Consider the following 22131-nt stretch of genomic DNA (forward strand, 5'->3'; position numbering starts at 1 on the left):
AGAGAGAGAGAGAGAGAGAGAGAGAGAGAGAGAGAGAGAGAGAGATGAGAGAGAGAGAGAGAGAGAGAGAGAGAGAGAGAGAGAGAGAGAGAGAGAGAGAGAGAGAGAGAGAGAGAGAGAGAGAGAGAGAGAGAGAGAGAGAGAATCCATCCATCCATCCATCCATCCACACACACTGGAGCAGCGTCATTCTTGAAGTTCACATCATGGAGTTCAAAGGAGTGTGTGCGCTGCTGGAGTGTTGGGTACTGGTGAACTACTCATTTCAGCAGAATCCTCTGAAGAAGAAGCCACTGAAAAAGGTACAAGGCAATCTGCAGAAACATAATCTCAGGCACTCTTTTATGAACTCTCTTCAAGCAGCATATTTCTGTATATTCATGAATCCCTGAGCATGCAAAGCAAATAACACCTGATTTAAATGTCCTTTTGTCTCTATGTGGCTGCAATCAGAAGCAACAAAGGATCCTGCCATTGAGGAGCTACAGAAACAGATCGAAGACATCGTCCAGGAGCTCAACCTCTGAAGGAACAACAAGCCCTGCAGACAGGTAAACTCCACTTTTGAACATTATAATAATAAAGCTTGTAGAGAGTCTTGAAGAGGGGTGCTCTGCCAAAATCTTCTTTGAATAGTAATGATATTAGCTTTTTATTTTAAAAAGCTTTTTACAAAACAACAAAGTCCTTCATGTCAGCAGGAAACAGAATAAAAGTAGTAAGAAATATTAAATCATGTTGCTGAGGAGAAAGAGCAATATGGATAATAGTTATCAGAGTTTATTGAATGGTTTTGAATTTTCATTGAGTAAATTTTTCTGAGATTTCCTAGATAAATTAAATTACCATGACACACAGGTTTACGGCTGGAGGGGCAATGGGAGACAAACGTGATTTATTTTTTTGGCCCAGGTGGTCCCTAACAGGATAATGTTGCCAGCGATCGCATAAAATCAGATCTTAGATTGGAAACTAAGCCGGTTTTAGCCCCTGTATCAGTGAACTTTCAGCTGCTAGTGTCCTTGAGCAAGATGTACTTCTTCCAGGCTTAGATAAGTAACTGTCTGTAGTGGATTACAACATTAGCTACATTGTTCAGAGAACTAAATATGTGTCCATGTTGGAGTCCAAAGTCTAAGGTATGCTTTTCTGTAAGATTCAGACGGATGGGATACATGTGGTTTTTGAAAGTGCAAATACCTAATCTGGGAAACACATGGAATACACTTTCTGACCTCTTGCCCAGAACACAAAATTATATCCATTCCTATCATGCAATCATGTTGCCCATTTATTTTAAGCATACTGTGCTTATTAACTGTCTCAAAAACAGATTAGAGGACTTCTTTTAATCCCATTGACAAAGGCTATTAGAACTATCTCCTGTTTCATGACAATGAATAATGATGACATACATCTAACATCTGCTCCTTTTTATTTTTCACTTCAGTCTGTTTGAAAGGCACAAAGATCCATGGCAAGTGTTACTTGGCTGACCCTCTGAGAAAACGCTATCACACTGCCAGTGAGGACTGCAACGCCATGGGCGGTGTCCTTGGCACGCCCACATCCAGCGATGAGAACGACCAGCTCAGAGATTACATCCGCCAGAGCATCGGCCCTGATGAGCAGATCTGGCTGGGCGTCAACGACATGGTGACCGAGGGCACCTGGATGGATACGTCTGGCTTCAGCATTTCATTCCAAAACTGGGACACATCCAACTACCAGTCCCGTCAGCCAGATGGTGGGATGTCCCATAACTGTGCTGTCCTGTCTGTGGCCCCCAATGGGAAGTGGTCTGATGAGAACTGTCGTGACGAGAAGCCCTCTGTTTGCCAGTTCAACATTGTTTGATTCCATTTATGTCATCATAGACAACGCATGGTTGTAGCTGCTTTCAGTCTGTACCCTTGCTGCAATGCCAATTTGCCTACTATTCTAAAAAGAGTTTAAAATCAGTGGTTCTCAGCTGGTGTTGCAATGAGACCAAATGTTTGCCCAAAGGTCACAGTTGTATTTTTTAAAGACGTGATCTGGAGATGTGTCATTTACTGCATTCTTTGTGGTCACAATGAAACCAAGAAGAACGCCTTTCAGTCTAGAAAAATTGTTTGTCTTTTCCGAAAGAAATCCATGACCCCGCCTTGATGTCAAAGATTTATTTTAAAGTTAGAATGGTTCCATTAATTCTAAAACATATACTTAATGGTTGAATGAAAATGACAGCCTTCCTATGACAAAATGTATGTGTTGGTGCTGGCACCTTTCACAAATGTAAAAACTGGGTGCAGTATTTCAACACCTATGATAGGAGTTAAACCCATTGGCTGAGAATCACTGGTTTAATCGCAGACATTCTTTCCCATCTACTGTATTTAACAACAGAACTCGCATTGAGCTGGAAATTATTATATTGCATTAAAGAGAAAAGTAAACTCAACCTTAAGCCTTAATTGTTTTCTGTCACTCGTCTTGTAATCTCCTATAATGTCTCGTGTTATAACCTGATAAAAAAAAAAAAAATCAATAAACTATAAGCTCCATTCCTCTCCTGACATTTCTGGAAGGAAATATTTTAGGAAGTACCTTGATGCAAAATTGAAACCACCTAATTTGATGGCTAACATCTGCTAGCTTGCTAGCTCATTAGCAAAAAGACTAGAGGGAAACAGATAGTTCTGAAAAATGTGTTGCCTGTAAAGTAGTAGTGATTTTAAGTGACAACACTAAATAAAGTTACTTCAGGGATTTAATACATATAATTTGTTCATGAAAAAAAACGTTTTGTAGATTGTTTTTAATCTTTGGACAAAGCCAGGCTAGTTTTTTTCAATTTCTTAACCGCTAAGGCAGCTATACTTCCAGTCTGTATTTACTAGAGATACCATAAAATGGAATCAATCATCTTACCAGAAAAAATACCATCAACTTACTATAAAAACTATATTAAAAAAATCCATTCCTCTGCTTTCATTTATTAAAGGAACAATATTTATGCTAGATACCAGATTAACACCACTAGCTCACACCAGCAGCTTGCAAGCCTGCAGCACAAAGACCAAATACAGAGGGAAACAGCTAGCATACTTTGTCCAGCAGTAAAAGTATTTGCCTGCCAGTACCTTGAAATTTAACATATTTTAACTTGATGTAGTTTCTAAATTGGTTAAACAACCCTATGTGACATAAGAATATCCAGAAGAGAAATATATTTTTTAAAGCATTTGCGTGCCTATTTCCCCCTAATAACAGTATTTTTTTTCAGTGGCTATAGCTGCTTGGGTTAGCCTTCATATTTACCATAAAATAATGAGCTAGAACTATAGCAATTGTCTTCCATACATTTTGGGGGGAAAAGTCCAGTGAAGTCGACACTAAAAGACAATGAACAAGACAAGTCTTGTTTCATTTAAAACCCAGCATCTGCAAGAAATGTGGTGCAACTATGCAAACCTGGCTCCTGCTTTTGTTGTTTCCAGTAAAACAAACTTCTCCATGGTAGCCTAAACATGGGCTGCATTGCTCTGAAGTCTGAGGTCTTCCACACCCTTCTTCTTCACACTTATTTTTTATGGCCAGAGATCTTGTGGTCGAACGTGTTTTCACAATCCAGTATGCAGAACTGAAAGTGACAGTAATTGAAGAAGTAAACATTTCCTCTTTGGATAATTTTTCTAAAATTTATTGCAAAAACAAAAATGTATTTACAGGTAATGTAAAAACACACAACTAGTAAACAATATAAAAACACATGGACCAAAAGGTACTTGCACCTTTTCCCCCCTTGCGCCTAAATCATGCCACATGTGTGCATCAATTTAATAAAACTAAACCAATTAAATTTTAAAGAAATACCAAAGACATCTATGTTGCTTTCTTACAAAGACGTAGATGAAAAGCTGGACCAATGTTGACCAATGACCAATGTTTGCGGAGTAGGCTACAGCGAAATGTCGGTTAGCTTATCAGTAAGTGAAGCCAAAAAACAGGGGACAACAGTTAGCCTGTACCTGAAAAACTAACACAAACCATCTACAAGTAGTAGCCTACCCCCAAGGTTGAGTTAAAAACATGTTATCAAACTTCTATAATATTCTCATCGGGCTCTCAGCAGGGCGCAAACATCTCCCAAATTACCAGACTTCCTTGAAAAGATCACAGCTTCTACTCTTAATCCCTCAGAAATTACTGATTTTGACAAGACAATGTACACATCATACATTCAGGAGCTCCATGAACTCTCTTTCCCTGAGTATTATCGAGGCACAGAAGTTCACATGTGGAGAGTCCAGGGGTACCTGGTGCTCAAACAAGAATTCAGTAACAGCGGTCCATCGTGCGATTACAGTCCTAACACACTACAGGGAATCTTCTGTTATCGTTGGCTGTGGATTCATGTGAGCAGCAGAGAGCTGGATAGTGTTCATATCACCTGTGCTCTTGAACGTGTACAGCTCATTGTCCATCATTCTGCGGTCCTGGAAGCCAAGGCTGTCCTGCCGCTCAATGGGAGTGCGCGGGCGAGACGGGATGAAAGTCTCTGAAGGGTTCAGGAATGTGTTGAAATGGTCCATCTCAGGCTCGCTATCCGGCTCATTGATAACAGGCAGTTCTCCATCAGTGGGGCCAGTAAATGTTTGATAAGAGTCCTGCTGCATGCCTTTGTAATGATCCTGGATGCTGTCCGAGTAGGTGGAGTCAGCCAGCAGGTGGCCGTACACCACCGTCTCATCAATTGAAGTGTAGACATGAGATTCGTTGTCAGATCGGCTTTTGCTAAAGTGCCTGTCACCTGGGCGGAAGATGTTCCCTTTGCCCATGTAGATGGATGCCTCCTTTTTCATCTTGTCTTTCTTCCTCTTTCTGTTTGAAAAGACGAAGGCAGGAAACAAACAATAAGAAAGAGTTGACTAAAGCTTTAACCAGGATGTTGACAAGGATTTAAAAATACAAAATAATAAGTTTCACTTCATGAGTTGAGATCTAAAAACGTGATGCTTCAAGCATTGTGCTTTAAACACAGAGCCCATATTCAGGAAATGTTTCTAAGAATCACACGTAAAACATTTGTTTGTGTTTGAATCTTTTTTTTAAATAAATAAATTCAGTTATTATTTTGACAAATTTGGGCTTGTTTCAGACTCACTACTGAAGAACTGACCTTAGAATAAACAATTTTTACTCTATCATCAAATGCATCCGTTAAGCAGTAACAGCCAATCGGAAGCAAAGACTAACTCAATATCTTAATTTATGGAAAAAGAGATTAAAGTCCAGGAATCTGGCCAAAATGGAAACGCAAAAAAAAGGAGACATGTATGAAACTCTTCTGGAGTTATCACTTTAAGACTCAGTAATGTCGTTTGTTCTCACCTTTTCCAATTTAGACTAAAAGCAAAGACTCTAGCCTTTTTCCATTCTATTTAAACTCAAACTCTCACACGTAACAAAGACACTTTGCTGCATGTGAACTCACTTTGTAATGAAGCACACAACAGCCAGCACTGTGAGCAAAAGTAAAAGAGCTCCTGCTATCCCCAGGAGAATGGCCAACAAATCTGTAGAAGCAAACAGAAGAGAAGAATGAAGTCCTTTCATTGAGTTATTCATGTTAGGTGTTTATATATTCTTAAAACAAGAGGTCAAAGGCCTGAATGATTCCTATTTCCTTACTGGATGACTTCTCAAGAACGATTTTGGTCACTGCACCAAAGTCTCCTTCCTCTGGAATACAGTTGGACATGTTGAGGTAGAAACTCTGATCCACAAGCAGCTTGTCCTCCGACTGCTTGTCCTCTCTGCGGCTAAACATCTCCTCCTCCTCCCCCAGCTTCTTCACCCTGATGGAGGTGTGCTTGTCTTTGCATTTGGGCTGGCTGACGTTGACAAACTGCAGGTGTGCTTTGTAGCCGCTCGGGACATTGACGATCCAGGACAGAGTGGCTGAAGGCCTCATGCCCCCAGGCCAGTTGGGGGTAGCCAGCAGGGTCGGAGACGACGTTGTCGGATTTATATTGTAAATGATGGTCTCTGTAAAGACATGGAAATGATGCAGAGTACTGTACTCTCAAACATTTGTAGTACAACAGTGCCCCTGTGTGGAATACTCATATAAAGTAAATGTGCTCTATTGAACCACATTTACAGTTTAGACAGTATATAGTAGGATTATTAAAACTTGACATACATTGTGTGCAGCTAATTCACAAAACAGACATAAGCTTTAACAGTTTGGTCTATTGAATGGAGGAAATGTAGTGTAATGTAGCTTTCTAAACCTGTAGGGGATGACTTCAATGAACAGACACAGACCTTAAAACGTTTGAATTTACTTATTTTTTCAAAAGACTAAGACAATCAGCTTAATTTTGATATTTTAGGAGTTGAAACAGATCATTTGCATTTCTACCTTAAATTAGGTTAACATTTTTGCGGAAGCCTACTTTTTTAGATTTTAGATTTCTTTATTTAAAAGGGACAACGCACATTAATTAACAAGAGCAACGAAGTCACACATGTAAATGTGCCAGATTTAGCCATGCAGGCAAATTTTCATCTGCAGTCCCTGGCAGGTTCATTATTTGTTCAATCCTTCTGCTTCTTTTGCTGCTGATGAATACTCAGGAAATGATAAAACACTCAAAATGTTAACCAACGATTAGAAAACGTTTTTAAAACTGCTGTGCCTAAGCCTTGAGGTCAGATCCCTCCTTCCGACAATCATGGGGTCGCTCCCGACTCAAGATTGCTCGGAACCGATTATCTGCTCAGATGATCTTGTAATATGAGTCGTATAAAGATCCAATCTTAACATTCCTGATCTGCTCGGTGATCGTCAGCGATTTATTTCAAACATTGATATTTGGAATTTAGAATCCATGTCTGATAACAAATTGAAATGTTTATAGAGCGCTGGTCAGATAAACTGTTCAATAAAAATAACTTCTGAATTACTAAAATAATCTGCAGATGTATGCAGACCTCCGTCATGTCTTACCTTGGATCTCCTCACTGTAGCTGACGTTGAGAAAAGGTCCGCTGGTCTTGCTGAAGTCTGGGACTGTGGCTGTGATGGAGACGTTGGAGTGCACCTGAACTTTGGGGATGGCTCCGTCAAAGCAGAAGTCTCCGACAGGAAACCTGTGGCCCTCCAACACATGCAGGGAGAGCGACTGATTGCACTCCTGGCCGGGCAGCGACTGTCGTAGACTCCCTGTGGGCGACACCAGATCCACCGTGCCGTCCTCGGGGGGGGTGATGTGCCAGGTGAAGCTGTGAAGGGGCATCTGTAGACAAGAATCCAGTTTGGGAACCGTGAGGAGAGTGGAAGAACACGACGCCATGTTTTGACAACCTGTTCAGAAGAATGCAGAGTGAGATGAGAAAAACACAAAGATGAGATAACATAGATCATAATTCATTTCTATATTTTATTTTTTTTGGGGGGGGGGGGGGGGGGGTAATTTTTAATTAATTCTTTCTGACTTCCATAATTTAGGAAATTAAAAAAAATACCAAAGTCCTGGTAATGATCGAAATCATTTGGCAACAATTGGTAGTGTGACTTATTTTCTGTCTTAAATATTTCTTTGTGATAAAATCCACCTGACGGTAAGCTCTGTTCATTCACAAGACACGGGCCAAATAAAAATATCTCACCAATAACTTTAGTGGCTGTCAGCCGCACGTCTTCATTTGGGCAGTCGAGGAACGACAGGCCAGCCTTGGTGCCTGAAGCCACATGTATCTTCTCTTCAACCTTCGAGTCAATGCTCATCTCACAATAGGGATCAGAACCAACTTTCTCTATCTGCAGGGACACTCCTTTGTGCTTAGTCAGATCCACTGTGCACAGGACTAAGAGAGAAAAACAACATGGAGGGACAACATTTTGGTTTTGTTTTTAAATAGTCTTTTTTTCACAGCTTTCCTGTTGGGCCAGGGAACAAGTAAAAGCTGTGACCGGTCCAAATGTTTTATGTAAAATCATGTCTGTCAAAAATGTTAGTATTCACACATCCTAAATGTTGAACCCTTATGTGTCACCAATCAGATTTTTGGAGACTTACTGTCATTTGTGGAATAAAAATGATTGAAATGACAACAGAAAAGATTTATATATACTGAATCATTGAATTCTATCTTTTTTCCATCTTTGTTTGAAAAAAAAAACCCAAACACCCCTCGTTTGGAGCGTTTGGATCATGTGTCCAAGGTATTTTTCATCTGAAGCTTTGTTCAGAGATTCAGAGTAGAGGTGCTGCTTGTCAACAGGCAAGGCAGGCAACTGCTTTGGGCCCCAGACCAGCAGGGGGCCCCTGAGGGCTCACAAACTGAAACCAAAGCAGTGGACCAAAATGTGCAAATTTTACAATTACAGTAGGAAACCTCCCTAAGGGGCCCCCATCTGACAGCACCTACTCTTGTCGCCCTGCTAATGGTTGCAGGCATTATTACTGTGAATACCAAAATTTGACAAAATGAGAGAAAAAGGAAAAAAGAGGAAGAGGAGTAAGTGTCGGGACACTGGCAGACATGATGGTGATGAACGCTGGTTGTGGAGGGGCCCCCCTGAACTGATTCTTGCCTAGGGCCCCAAGAGACTCTAGATCAGCACTAATTCAGAGGCGAACATTATGTGATTCATTTGACAAATATGTCAACAAGCTTTAAAATTTCTACTTTTATGTATAAACTCAACTGAAATGTGCTTGGAAAACAAAGTTGTCTAAAATGTAAAAAAGTGAAATAATCAAAATGGGCAGCTCCTCACCTGGATGTCCACTCCTCATTAAAGACACTCTGTAGTTCAGGGTAAGTCCCTGCAGCGTCCTGTTGGTTTCACAGTTCTTCAGCACCATGTTGAAGTTGCCCTGTTGATGTTTGGGCTGAGGATCCGTCAGAGTCAGTTTGGTCACCTTCTCGCCCTCTTTCTGGTACTCCACCTCTACATTTTCGCTGAGGCACTCTGGAGCCGTGTGGTCACTAAAGCGCATCGTGTAGTTGTGCATGCCGGGCACCGTGAAGTTCCACTGCATCTGCTGCTTGTCGGGGAAATCATCAGGATAGTTTGGTGTGATGAAGTTAGTGTCTGATACACCTCTTGGTAGGTTGACTTTCACTATGGCAAGTACTGGTGAGAAACAAGGAGAGAATATCGTACAAAGGAAGTCATCAATATCCATTCATAGGAGCTTTTAAAAAGGGAACTAATGGTGTATTTACACACGCATAAAACCATTTCCATTTAAGAAATGTTTGAAAATGATTATTTTTGTCCTATCCATTGCAGTTCTTTAAAGAAAGAAAATGGGTATCAGCGGGTCAGATCTTGAAAAAATCGGAATCAGGCAAAAAAGTACAATCAGAGCATCTTTAGTTACTACACAGCAAATATGCAATGATTGATATAAATATAAAACTTTATCAGGATATCTGATCAAATTGATAATACTTAATGACTCTTACAAAGGGTGCAGAGTCACTGTCATGTGAGGATCAGGAAGTAGTGACAAAGTGAGTCAAACTGCCAGACTAATCTGTGTTTATTAATCTACGTTATTTTGCACCAGCAATGACATGACTGTACCATACAAGTCAGGGTCATGATATATCGCTGTATGGATATTAAATTTTAACCCTTTTGATGAGTATCTCAATATTACTTTGACTTTCTGATATGTGTCTGTGTGTGTGTATGTGTATGTCAGATGGAACAACAACAACAACAATAACAAAACAAACTTACTCTTGGTCTCAGGCCCAACTTTGAGTTTAAAGTTGACAGGATCCAGCTTTCTGTCTCCAGGTACCTGTAAGGACATACGGCCTTTGTACCGAGCCAGGATGTTGGTCACAGTTCCTCCTTTGCAAAAGACACCAATGGTTGCTGTGCCTCGGAAATAAGTAACAAGAGAGTACGTGTGCCCGTCCGGACAGGTCTCCTCTTTGGGAATCTGCCGCATGCCCGCTTCTGGGAAGTCCAGCTGGAAGGCCCGAGTGGAGACGACTTTCAGATCCCAGGTGAAGGTTCGGTTAAAGTCTGGGAAGAGTGAGGACTCTGCCTGAACGATGTCACCTGAGCAGGAGGTCTCCGTGCAGTCTGGAATCAGACCATATAATCAACATCAGTTCAGTTTAGTTTGAGTTAAACAGACCATATAATCAACAGCAGTTCAGTTTAGTTTGAGTTAAACAGACCATATAATCAACATCAGTTCAGTTTAGTTTCAGTTAAACAGACCATATAATCAACATCAGTTCAGTTCAGTTTGAGTTAAACAGACCATATAATCAACATCAGTTCAGTTCGAGTTAAAAAGACCATATAAACAACAGCAGTTCAGTTCAGTTTGAGTTAAACAGACAATATAATCAACATCAGTTCAGTTTAGTTTGAGTTAAACAGACCATATAAGCAACAGCAGTTCAGTTTAGTTTGAGTTAAACAGACCATATAATCAACATCAGTTCAGTTCAGTTTGAGTTAAACAGACCATATAATCAACATCAGTTCAGTTTGAGTTAAACGGCGGCATTTTAAATCATGAAAATTAAGAATAATCAGCATTTCATTTCAAAATGAGAAATAATTACTCTTGTGACTATTATTATAAATAAGAAATACCTGGTTAAGTGCAATAACATCCATTTCCGCTCAACAAGACAAATCATACATTTTTGAGCGATGTAATGTAACGCTGAGAAACCACACCTGACACCCCCCCCCCCAAAGGTATCCCACCTTTCAAAAAGAAAGACCATAACAACTGTAGGACTATTATAAGCTAGGTGAAAAAATGCAGTTGTAACTTACAGGATGCCTATGTAGCAACTAACCTGGCAAGCTAAACTCAGTCCTAAGCGACCGAACATTACTGGGTTACATCTTAACTTGTGCAGGTCTCCCAATACAATGACTCTGAACATGATGTATTCTTTTTTAAACTGTTTTTTTGCCCGGTTCTATGATAATGTCTATGATCATTTCCTTTTAATGATTCCTTTCAGACAAGAGTCTTCTGGTCATCAGTAAATTTAAAAAGTTTGAATACTTTACTTTTTTCTTCCTTTTTCTCACCAATTTCTCTGTTGATCTCCACACTGAAGACATCCTCAGGCTGTGGACAGGTAAACTCCACAGAGGTGGTGCGAGGAACGCTCAGCGTCAGCTTTCTTGGATTGCATATCGATGAAGGCTCTTTCTTCTCACACACACTGCACTCAGGCTCGTCACTCATCTTTCTGATGATGACCGTGGTGTTAGGATCCGGCATCACAGACATCATTCTGCCACCTGAAGAGGAAACAAAGACAGAGGGTAAAAGTCATATCCCCTTGTGGGATTAATAAAGGATGCATAATAAAGAAAGAAAGAAAAGAGATATTGTTACATGTAAATTTATATTAACAGTTAAACATATTTCATGTAGTTGTAACGTCTTATGTAGATTCGTAGTTATGTAGACTTTTTGGAATGAAGTGGTGGGATTTTACATGTTCATCTAATTGCCAAAGTTAGCATTTAGATTATTATTTAGTATAACATCTCTTTATTTTTCTTTTAAAATAGCTGTTGTTATACTCATTTAAACACCACTGCACTATTTTGCAAATATTAAAAATGTAATTTATTTATATTTATTTGATATAAGGGTGTCCATTCAACATTTTGCCAGGGACAGTAGGGACAGTAGGTAAGAGGTAGCTTTCTATACTTTCTATATATTTAGTTCACTTATCTTTTTTCTTCACCTTCAGAAAACGAGCATTGTGCCTGAAAAATAAAACTTCCAACAAACTGCAAGGCCATGAAAATCGAAAAGAGCAATCTGAAAGACCTTTAGAGACATTCATGGAAGCATCTTTTTGTCTCTTTTGTTCTGTACACAAGTATTGATATGTTTTCTTTCTGTAGGAACAGTGTGAAAACAACAGACACTTGCCTCTTGGTGCTACTTTGACAGTGAAGGCGGATAAGTCCAGCTCTCCATCTTTTGGTGCCTCTGCAGCCACAGTTGTCGCTCCGAGCAGCTCCAGGTGAGACACCGCGCCGCCTTTACAGTAGTTTTTGGTTTTGATTGTTCCGTCACTTCTAGTTGTAATCACTGAGTACTGAAACCCATTTTGGCAACTTTCTGCTCCGGACATCTCCTTTAATCCGTCACCAGGGAAGTCCAAGGATAATACAGTCCTCTCTGGTACACTGATGTCCCATGTGATGGATCTTTTAAAGTCTCTGAAGAGGTTGGGTTCAACATCTCCTGCAGCAGGAGTGCAGGAGCTCTGTGTGCATGCTGAGAGACAAAAAAGAAAAATGTTAAAGATATCAATCAATTGCTTAAATCAATCTCACAAATAGAACCAAAATGAAAATCAAATAATAAATGTACTGAATGTATCGGTATATGTAGAACATTTGTACATTTCAGAGTTTTTAATATATTTAATTGGGCTGTCAAACAATAACAGTTCTTTAGTTTCGATTAATATCTAAATTAAGCATGATTAACCATATTCTTTAAGCACATAGGCTTTTATTTTGAATTTTTGTATCGTCTTAAGCCGAGTACTTTACTTCCTGCTTGATTTTGGTTTGATAGGTGAACTTTATTTTGAACTGCAGTCTACATTCTTACCTATTTTCTTGTTCATCTTCACACTGTACACATCCTGAGGTTTCAAACAGCCGAACTCAAGCGCTTCAACATTAGTCAGAGTCTTCTCTGTAGGGCTGCAGTTTGGACTGGAGCCGTTCACAGAGCACACGTCACATTCTGCTTCATTGGGATCCCGGCTCAGGGTCACAGTCGTGTTGGGACCAACAGATAAGACCATTGTTCTGCCCTCTAATGTGGCGGCAAAGGAGAAAGAGACACAGATAAAGGATTGGGTGGAAAAAAATAGTCATGAATCCATGACTATGTTTTGGTGTGAAGTCCTCTCTTAGTTCCTAATAACAACCACCTTTCCATGTTGCATTACTACATTTAAGGAAAAGTTAATGATGAATGTCATTATGTGTATTTACCTTCATGCCAATACTAAGATAAACTGACAACACTTTCATACCTAGCTTAAATGTGTACTAGCAGCTAGCTGAGTTAGCTTAGCTGACAGACTGTAAACACAAGAAAACACTTTGCCATGAATCTGAAGTAACTGAATCAGCCTCCCAACAGCTCATAACTTATTAACCCCTTGTTAACTGTTTGTTCAATCTCAGTTTCTTCGTGTTTTCCACCAAGAAGCTGTCTGACACATAGGTTAATCTCTGAACAACATCTAGTTTTTATATTTCTTGTCTCTGAATGGATTAAAAAAACACATCATCTGTGTACATTACTTTACTTATACAGCCATTGTGTTTCCACCTGCTTTGAGTGTTAACTAAGCTAGTTTGGTTAGCTGCTAGCTATAGATTTATCCTGTAGGAGAAGAACACATCTTATTAAACCATTGGCAACAAAACAAATCAACAAGTTTCACGCTTTCAGTATTTGCAACATTAAAGGAGCGTAGAATGTAATCGTAACATGTTCATGCTAACTGTTGTTATTTGGTCATTAAGTTATTTTTTAGCAAAGACCTGACGTTTGTAAATGGCAGGTAAATTATCTAAACTAATTTTTTAACTAAAGACGAGCTGCTGCTGTATCGTTGAAGGGTGTCTTATAATAATTTGTATTCAGTTGTTTTTTTCTTACTCAGTGGTCCTGCAGAGGCCTGGAACAGCACAGATTCAACCTCAGCCTTTGGTTTGACTCGCAGAGACACAACAGCTTCACTTGGAAGGTCGAGACGAGTCACAGAACCACCTCGACAATATTCAGTCTGGCTTCTGCCGTTTGTTTGGGATGTGGTCACCGAATACTGAAATCCATCGGGACATAATTGTGACGCCTCCATCAGTCCATCGCCGAGGATGTCCAGACTCACAACTGTCTTCTCAGGTGCCTTCAGTTCCCAGGTGAAGGTCCTGGTGAGCTCTGAGAGGATGGAGGGTTGAGTTTCCACTGTTGCGGGGCTGCAGGCATTCTTAGTGCACTCTGGATTACATTGAAAGACAAACAGTTGAAGACGTGAGCTCCCATGCAAAGTGGAAGTACAGGTCTATTAGGTTCTGATGTTAATTCAATGGATTTAACTTTAAAGTCATTTTGAATTGATGTTTGACTTAAGAACAAATAAGAAGATTTTTGCTAAATAACTGTTGCCCTATGTGTTTCAGTTTTTGAAATATTCAGGGAATGTAGAGCATGAGGGAAATATTCAATTGCTGACTTTTGTTATGAGTAATTTATCAGTATAGACCTGACATTTGCTAATTCATACCTTCAATTTATCCTAGCACCACAAAATATAAAGCATATCTGAAGCATTATGGATTGAGGGTTAACGTGGAAGCACATAAAGTTTTTGCTTAACAGAAGTAGATCAGTTGATATGTCAAGGGAGCTCGCAGGTGGAAAGACTTCTTTAGAGAAAGAAACATTTACTTGTGGAAAGTTCAGGGAGTATTCACCTTAAATTATTATTATTGTTTTCTTTTTAAAGATTTCTTTTGGGGCTTTTTATGCTTTTATAGTAGAGATAGGACAGTGGGTGAATGACATGCAAGGAAAGAAGACACATTTGGATTCAAACCTGGGTCACCAGCACTTACCACTAAGCTACAGGCGCCCGCACTTTAAATGATTCTAAGTGTTTTATTTCACTGTCTGATGAATGGAAGTTTAGCTCTCCGTCTAGTGGATAACTGTGTCTTTCTGATATTTGCTACTGAGCAGATTATCTTTAGAGGGTTTTTTTAGGGTTGATTAAAAACAGCAGCAGCTCCATTGTATACAACAACAACAAACGCTGACAGCTACGAGGGTGATCCAAGTTAGTCAAATTGTAGATATTTGGGTGTATTTCTGAGTTTCATGTCTAAGTCTACATTTCACATTGTTTCAGCTTGATTTTGATACATTCTTCGATACAATATTAATTAATTCTGATAAATAAACCCCAGAAAGTTACCTTCGACATAGACAAGGTCAAAAACTTTTATTAGAAGGGTAAAGGAGAAGTTCCTTTTTTATTTTGGTTCTGTTTTTACAGGTTTGCTTCCAAATAACAATATTCCTAATGGGGTAGTAATTAAATATCCATCCTTTTTGCACCTTTTTTCCCTGACAAACTTCACAAGACTTGTTTATGCTCACTGTTGAGCATTAAATCTGCAGCACTATGAGGCACCTGGTGTATCAGTGAACTCACCAATTGTCCGAGAGATCGTCACATTGTAGGCCTGCTCGACGGGCTGGGGGCAGTCTAACAGCAATTTGACCTCCTCCTCGGGGACCAGAGACAGAGACGAGTGGCAGGTGTGTGTGTCATTCACCCCGCTGACCGTACACACCAAACATTGATCTAAAGGCAGCTGTGAGGACAACGTCACCGTCGAGCCTTTGTCTGGTCGGACCGACATCTGTATGCATTCTGAGGGAAGAAACCAGAGGGAGAGCGGCTGAAAATACTAAAGAGAAATTTAAAGATGTGATTTTTAATAAGGTGGGGGAAAAATGCAGTTAGAGATCAAGTAACACTGTGAGTGATGTCCTGTTATGTCTGCATATCAGCTGCTTTGAAAATAGTCTAATTGTTTTAATTGGACGTCACACAAATGTAAGACTTAAACTCAGAGCAACATCCACTTAAGATCAAAGTTTTCTCTTTGCTAGTGAGACCATGCTACCTCTCTAAATGTAGATTAATTAATCTACCACAACTCTGAGAACAAAGTGAGAATGTGCTGCTTTTGTTGTCTTACATGTTTGTAAATGGAACAAACAAAACAGTTAACAAGACTTTTACTGGTCCAACAGTTCACTTCCCAAGCACTGCAGATGTGCCCTTGAGCAAGGAACCGAACCCCCACCAGCTCAGGACTTAGGAGTGCTCGCTGTGGGCAGCCCTATCACTCTCTGACATCTCTCCATCAGTGCATGTCCACAGGATTCTGTTTGTATTTCAGCCTGTGTGTGTGTGTGTGTGTGGCATGTTCAACAACAGAGTGTAAAATAGAATTTCCCCTCGAGGGCTTAATGAAGTATATCTTTTATTATATAATTAAAAAATGCATCATCAGATTGAATTTAAAAAGTGAAAACTACAGTTAGTTTTAGCTCTTTTCAACATGGCCCTGATGACGATGGAATAAAATGGATTGACATTCACCTCATCGATATATCAAGGTTACAAAACAACAGATAAGCCAGATATTCAGTTTGCTGTTGCTGCTAGAGCAAACAAAGTGGCTACATGTTTATATTTGCATTATGCTACTGTTACTGATAGGTCTGTGATCTCATCCTGCAGCTCGACAGCTTAGGTTTCTCATTTGTCAGGTGCAAAGTTTTCCTTTCAAACACTTTCATACTAGACCTTAGCAAGGCCGGATTAAAACAGAAAACACCTTAATCATCGATTGTTGTACGATACTGTCAAAGCCTTAAAGGAGTTTCAAATGAGTTCTTGGAGCATCATTTTCTAAATAAATTAAAGAGGCCATTTTTGTGAAATTCAAACAGAATACTCTCCAATACATCTTTTTAATTTTTTTTTACCAATTTGGAAATAAAGTCTTATTAATCTTTGGTTACTTCAATCGAGCAATGTTTAACATTTTTATCAAACATGACACATTTCTATAACAAAAACAACATACATAAAATACATGTCAGGTCAAATAGGGTCAAGATAAGACTGTGTGACAACACCACCCAGATTTCAATAGACTTTTTCTGATTTTTAGAAATGAAACATCAACATTTTCTAATGTCACGTGTAAATATATAGTCTGGTTGTTGCCTGCATGTGACACAATGTCATCTAAAATATTGGCTGCCATGTTTTCCTCAGAATCCTGTCCTTAAATATAAGCTTCTTTTCAGTTTACAAAGTCTACCTTTGAGTAAATCCTACCTGTTCTACTTATAGAATACAACACATAGCATATGTTTTAAATCAAACGAGCCCCTTCAGCCACAAAACAATCACCTGTTTCTCATCTCACCTTTTCACTTTACAAATCCTACTGGCCAACCATACAACTGTAATTGTGCCAACTACTCTCAATAGTGGGTCATCTATGTGCATACATATGTGCATGTGTAGGTCTTCACACACGCTCAGAAACTTCAATCACAACCTGAACTTGTGAGGCAACACAAGGCGCTGCAGCAGTCACACATACAGTGTTGACTGAAGAGCTTCTTGTGACCATAAACAAAGGGTGTGTCGAGGATGTCACAGGGTTCAAACTGTCACATTACGCAGCAAAATACATTTAGCTTTTTTGTGTGATTATGTAGGCTTACCAAATAGCCTAACATACATTCAGCACGCTGCATAGACACCTTTCCCCAAGAAATAGAACTAATAGCACACAAAAACCCGCCATATTCATAATGGAGCAGCAGATTGCTGGTCAATCATTAATGGAGGGATGATGAATTCATGCAGGAAACTCCATTATGCCTCATAAAGCTTTGGAAAAAGTCAGTGTAGAAGTCAAATCTGAACGGTAATCCTGCGAGTGGAGATATAAACGTCACTGTCAGCTCAGTTAATAATGTGAAAACTGTCTTGTTAATGATTCTATTGTGTTTCCACAGAGCTTTACAGGACTGACACTTTGCATTAGGTGTCGCTTGAGCACGATAGACAGAATGCACTCCTGTAAATTGTGTGTTTCACCCACTTGGCACAGAATTAAAATTACGCACACCAATAAATATCCGGGCGTTCTGTGATACTTCAGAGCACTTTTAAAAAAAAAAGTTTAGCCCTCTAAAACAATGAAGTCAGCGAGGTCTCAAAGCAACTAAAGCAAGTGTATGTTGCTGGAACAGATTAAAAAACTCACCTGATGAGTCAAAGACAGCCAAGAGAACAAGTCCCAGGAGCGCGCAGGTGTTAAGAACACGCATTTTCTCTGAAATTAAGGATTAAACGTTTAAAATCAATATATTTCAAAACGTTTTTTTACATTACTTGTTTCCAAAAGTTTGTTTATCTCTCAAACACACAGCCGCATTTTCACTCACTTAAAAGCAGCAGCGTCGCTGACAGCCACTTCCTGCTCCGCGTTACCTGTGCGCAGGGCGTGGTGCGCAGACGTTACGGGTTACCTGCCCCAACTTGACGGGTGAGGAGGAGGTGAGGAAGAGCCCTCCGTATTCACCCTGTATAAGAAACGCTTGCAGTGATAGACTTGTGATAAAACACGAGTCCGTATGTGACCTCGTCCCCCGTGTGGCACAATGGCTGCCCTATTTAGAATCAGCCAAACATGCCGGAGATTGTTGGCATCGTGCTGCTGATCCAGAAGTCGAAATGAGGGAGGGGAAGAGTGTGGAAACGGGGCTCAAATGAGAGGTTACATAAAGTTTGGACACCCCAGATTTGTAGAATAATATGACCCAGCATGCAAACGCATTATATCCTATATTCAAATAATCCTGATGTCATTTAATAATATTGCAAAGTTAAAAAAACATTAATTCAGTTCCTTCAGGTATATTTCTCAAATTAGGACTATGAATAAAAGTCAGATTATGAGGCATTCCCACCTCCTGACATGATGATGAAATAAAGTGTGTTTGTTGTGTGATAATAGTGAGCTCTACTCTACTGTGAATAAAACTCCCATGTTGCAGAGCCACAGGTGGGAGACCTGCCTCCACACGCCTTCATGACACAAACATTCCTGCACAGAAACTAACCTGAGGGCAGCGCCACTTTAACACTCAAAAGTTTGTGTACCTTTTTCTGAAGCATTAGCTGCAAATAACCCTGCAAAATCTAACCAATAAACACAAAATCAATAGCCATAAAAGAGCCTCAGTTTCAACCGTTACAGTACAATTAAAACCATATATAGGCTATAGTTGATTGACCCTGCTGTAATTATGAATAATACAAAAAACGCAAAGTTTAAACTGTAAAAAGATGCATTTGATGAACAAAACACACACACTTGCACGCACGCATGCGCACACACACACACACCCACACACACACACACTGTTTAAAGCCATAATGACTGACGGTTCTTTGCTGAACCAGTCTGGCTGCTGCCAGACTGCATGCTTGCAGTGTCAGTGTGGTGGATTGAGACAGCTTCAGTGAGTCTCAACAACAGACCTCAGAGAAGAACCAGCAGCAGCTGTCACACTTCAACCCCCTCCCCCCCCCCCCACCCACTGCAGGACAAACATGTGCTCCAGTTTCCATTCTGGTGCTTTGAAAACTGATTGTCAGAAGGATAATCATCTGTAACTGTGAGCTATGAATGTATTGTTTGTCGTTCGTCATTTGTCAAACATGCATTTAAAACTTCTTTATTGTTTATTGTAGGCTGAAATGGGGTTTGAATTCATTTACCATCATGACTGGTGTCTTCTTCCTGTTTTACTTCATATTTAAAAAGAGCAGATGTGGCCTAAATAAAATGACAAGACATACATTAATAAGAGGATCAACCAGGAGAGAGAAGTGCTCTAAAAACTTAGAGTGGAAACACACTGAAGGGTTCAGTTACATTCAGTCCTGCTCTTTGGCATAAACCCCAGCATTTCTATCCAGCTGTTCTATCTGAGCAGATCTGATTCTCTGACATGAAGGGCTTGAATAGTCCACATGGGGGCAGTAACACAAGAACAACGAGCTGTACATGTCTTGCCATAAGTGTAAGAGCTGCAGAACAAACTGACGAGGGCAGAGGTCATTTTTTAAAGGAGACCTTGCTGAATTGTAGTCAGTGTTGGTTTCACTTGATAGAATCATATATCCATACAGGATAAAGAGCCATGACACGTTTATAGATATATTTGTGCTGCTAATGTTAAAGTCATCAAACATACAATACAATACAATAAACATACAATAATATAATACCCACAGGTATCTTACATTTGTCAGAGTAAACTTTAACCTTTGATTAGTTCATTTTGCTAACTTTTACTTTTTGTAATATTTGAACAATTGGATTTGACTTCTAAATCAGTATTTTCACATTGTTGTATAGTGGGACTTTTTATTTGACTGAAGAATCTGAATAATTCTTCCACCACTGCAAAATCACTGTCGCTGAAAGTAAGAAAAAAGGCTCACGTCTCCAGGTAATAGTCTTTAGTCTGACCTTGTAGAGAGTTTATAGAAACAAAACAAGCATTTCAAAGAGAAACTGTCAATCATTTTGTAAAAGCAGACCCATGGACCAGCAGTGACTGATTGTCAGATTTGTGGTGTGCTAAAAGAGTTGTTGGACTCATCTGTTGCCTCCTACCCACTCAGCGAGCCAATCTTCAGGAGTCAGGGGGTCTGAGGACTCTTTGCCCCCACAGGGACCAAAAGCACCGAATGCTACACCCATAAACCGGGATAGCAGCTCCCCTCACAGCTGTCTGCTCTGCACATACAATTAGACCAACAGACAGTCGTACTGTAGGCAGCAGGCAGAGACAACGGGGAGAAAATACAACAAACATGGACCCAACTTATAACTCCAACTACTTTGGTAAGGAAGGACAAATAAAGATGTTTCATGGTGGATCTCTCTCGTCTAGCGCTCTGCTGAAGACATGAATATTTAACATGTGCATGGGCTCTTGTCTGTAAAGGCTGCAATTGGGGAATTTCTTCTTTGTGTTTTGAATTCAGGAAGCTGTACCGGATGCAATAAGGCCGTGTACGGACAAGAGTGAGCTGTCAGAGCCATGGGACATTTATTCCACGATGATTGTTTCACCTGCAGCGTTTGCAGTGAGTCCCCCTGATTGTTTGGCTGAAACGTGTGGGTCTAAAGCCCCCTTTATTGCTCATAAATGAAGCTAATCAGGTTTAAAAGTGGTGGGTTTCATAAAGGAGAAAAAGCAGGATTAATTGTGAAAACTTAAAATTACTTATTTAAATAAAGCAGGAGAGGTGGTGAAGACAGGTGAAGCCAGTTTGACTGTTGAACAGTTGTTATCATCACATGATAGGGGAAGTACTTGATTGCTTTTGGTGGCCCCAACCTTTGATATCGGTTTCTTCACTTCTTTTTTAACCAATAGATGACAGGTTTGCTCATGGAAGTATGATGAAATTCAGGGCCTAAAATTTCTCTTGGAGGCGTAGCCACCAGTGTTTGAGTGTGTGTGTGTGTACGTGTGTCTTAACCATATAGACAGATTAATGGATGAAGCCTGAGTGAGGGGGCTGGGGGCTTTGGGGTCCCATCAATGGCTGTCGCCAGTCTGGAAGTGCTGTCTCAACCTAATTGTCAGTCAACCCTACAACAGGCTGAGAGCCGGAGCTCTTGACAAACCGTTACATCACAACCACCAATAGATTCTTCCTGACACTGTATAAAACGACTTGCCACTGAGCCACCAGTGGCAAGTCGTGGCCCCCAGCCCCCTCACTCAGGCTTGCCACAATCAGGTCAGCTACGCACTTCCTTCATGAAATCAAAACGGATGAGTCATCAAGAAATTCAACCCCCCCACAGTGTGTGCCCATCCAGACATGAGCTAATCAGACCTATTCTGTTCTTAGAACCAGGCTGTAAACATGTTCATCTCTGCTGTAAAAACTGTCTCTTTTGAATGGGTGTGTATGTGACTCCCTGTGCTTCTGCAGTCAGCCTCTAGTGGACACTTGATGAACTGCAGGATTTTACACTTCAGCATTGTCTTCTTTTTTCAACACTGGAGTTTGCCGCTTGGTCTTAAGGTCAAAGTCTTTTTAGTGGACAGAAAAATAGAACAACGCTATCTCGTCAATTATGTGAGGAATAATATAATCTATTGTGAGTGAGTTGCTATCGGGGAAAAAAACGTTCTGTTTTTTTATGGTTTCTTTTATTTCATCAAAAATAATGTAACCGGTTGAAATAAAGAATTTTAGATTTTGACATGAAAGTTGATTTCCTATATCATTATGTTATCAGACTTTACACCATGTCAAATATTCTCCTTGTTGCTTGTCCTTGTGTTTTTCTAGGTCAAAAGCTCAGTGGCAAGTCGTTTTATACAGTGTCAGGAAGAATCTATTGTGAGGACGACTTTTTGGTAAGACTTGTTGATGCAGCTG

The 22131-nt window shown here is 40.0% G+C and overlaps 2 protein-coding genes across 3 annotated transcripts; one reads left to right on the forward strand and one right to left on the reverse strand.

The window, feature by feature from the left end:
* Positions 1–124: 124 nt before the first annotated feature.
* On the forward strand, positions 125–2443 carry LOC109988693 (tetranectin). The gene is given in 4 exon segments (XM_065948233.1): positions 125–309; positions 454–519; positions 522–551; positions 1451–2443. Coding segments are annotated over 4 exon segments (606 nt in total). The 5' UTR covers positions 125–206; the 3' UTR covers positions 1858–2443.
* Positions 2444–3669: 1226 nt separating this feature from the next.
* On the reverse strand, positions 3670–18226 carry cdcp1b (CUB domain containing protein 1b). 2 transcript variants are annotated; one of them, XM_029278536.2, is made up of 14 exons: positions 18099–18226; positions 17918–17986; positions 15268–15489; positions 13710–14051; positions 12642–12851; positions 11949–12299; positions 11084–11299; positions 9752–10105; positions 8777–9136; positions 7663–7860; positions 7001–7357; positions 5677–6033; positions 5480–5561; positions 3670–4866 (listed from the first exon to the last, which is right to left on the reverse strand). In XM_029278536.2, exons 2-14 carry the CDS (start codon positions 17979–17981, stop codon positions 4362–4364), a joined length of 3618 nt encoding a protein of 1205 aa, XP_029134369.1. In that variant the 5' UTR covers positions 17982–17986; positions 18099–18226; the 3' UTR covers positions 3670–4361. The 2 variants fall into 2 exon arrangements, with proteins under 2 accessions (XP_029134369.1, XP_065804304.1); XM_065948232.1 differs by lacking the exon at positions 18099–18226 and having other exon boundaries at positions 17918–18092.
* Positions 18227–22131: the final 3905 nt, after the last annotated feature.

The sequence above is a fragment of the Labrus bergylta genome, chromosome 19, assembly GCF_963930695.1.
Source record: "Labrus bergylta chromosome 19, fLabBer1.1, whole genome shotgun sequence".
NCBI classification, from domain to species: Eukaryota; Metazoa; Chordata; class Actinopteri; order Labriformes; family Labridae; genus Labrus; species Labrus bergylta.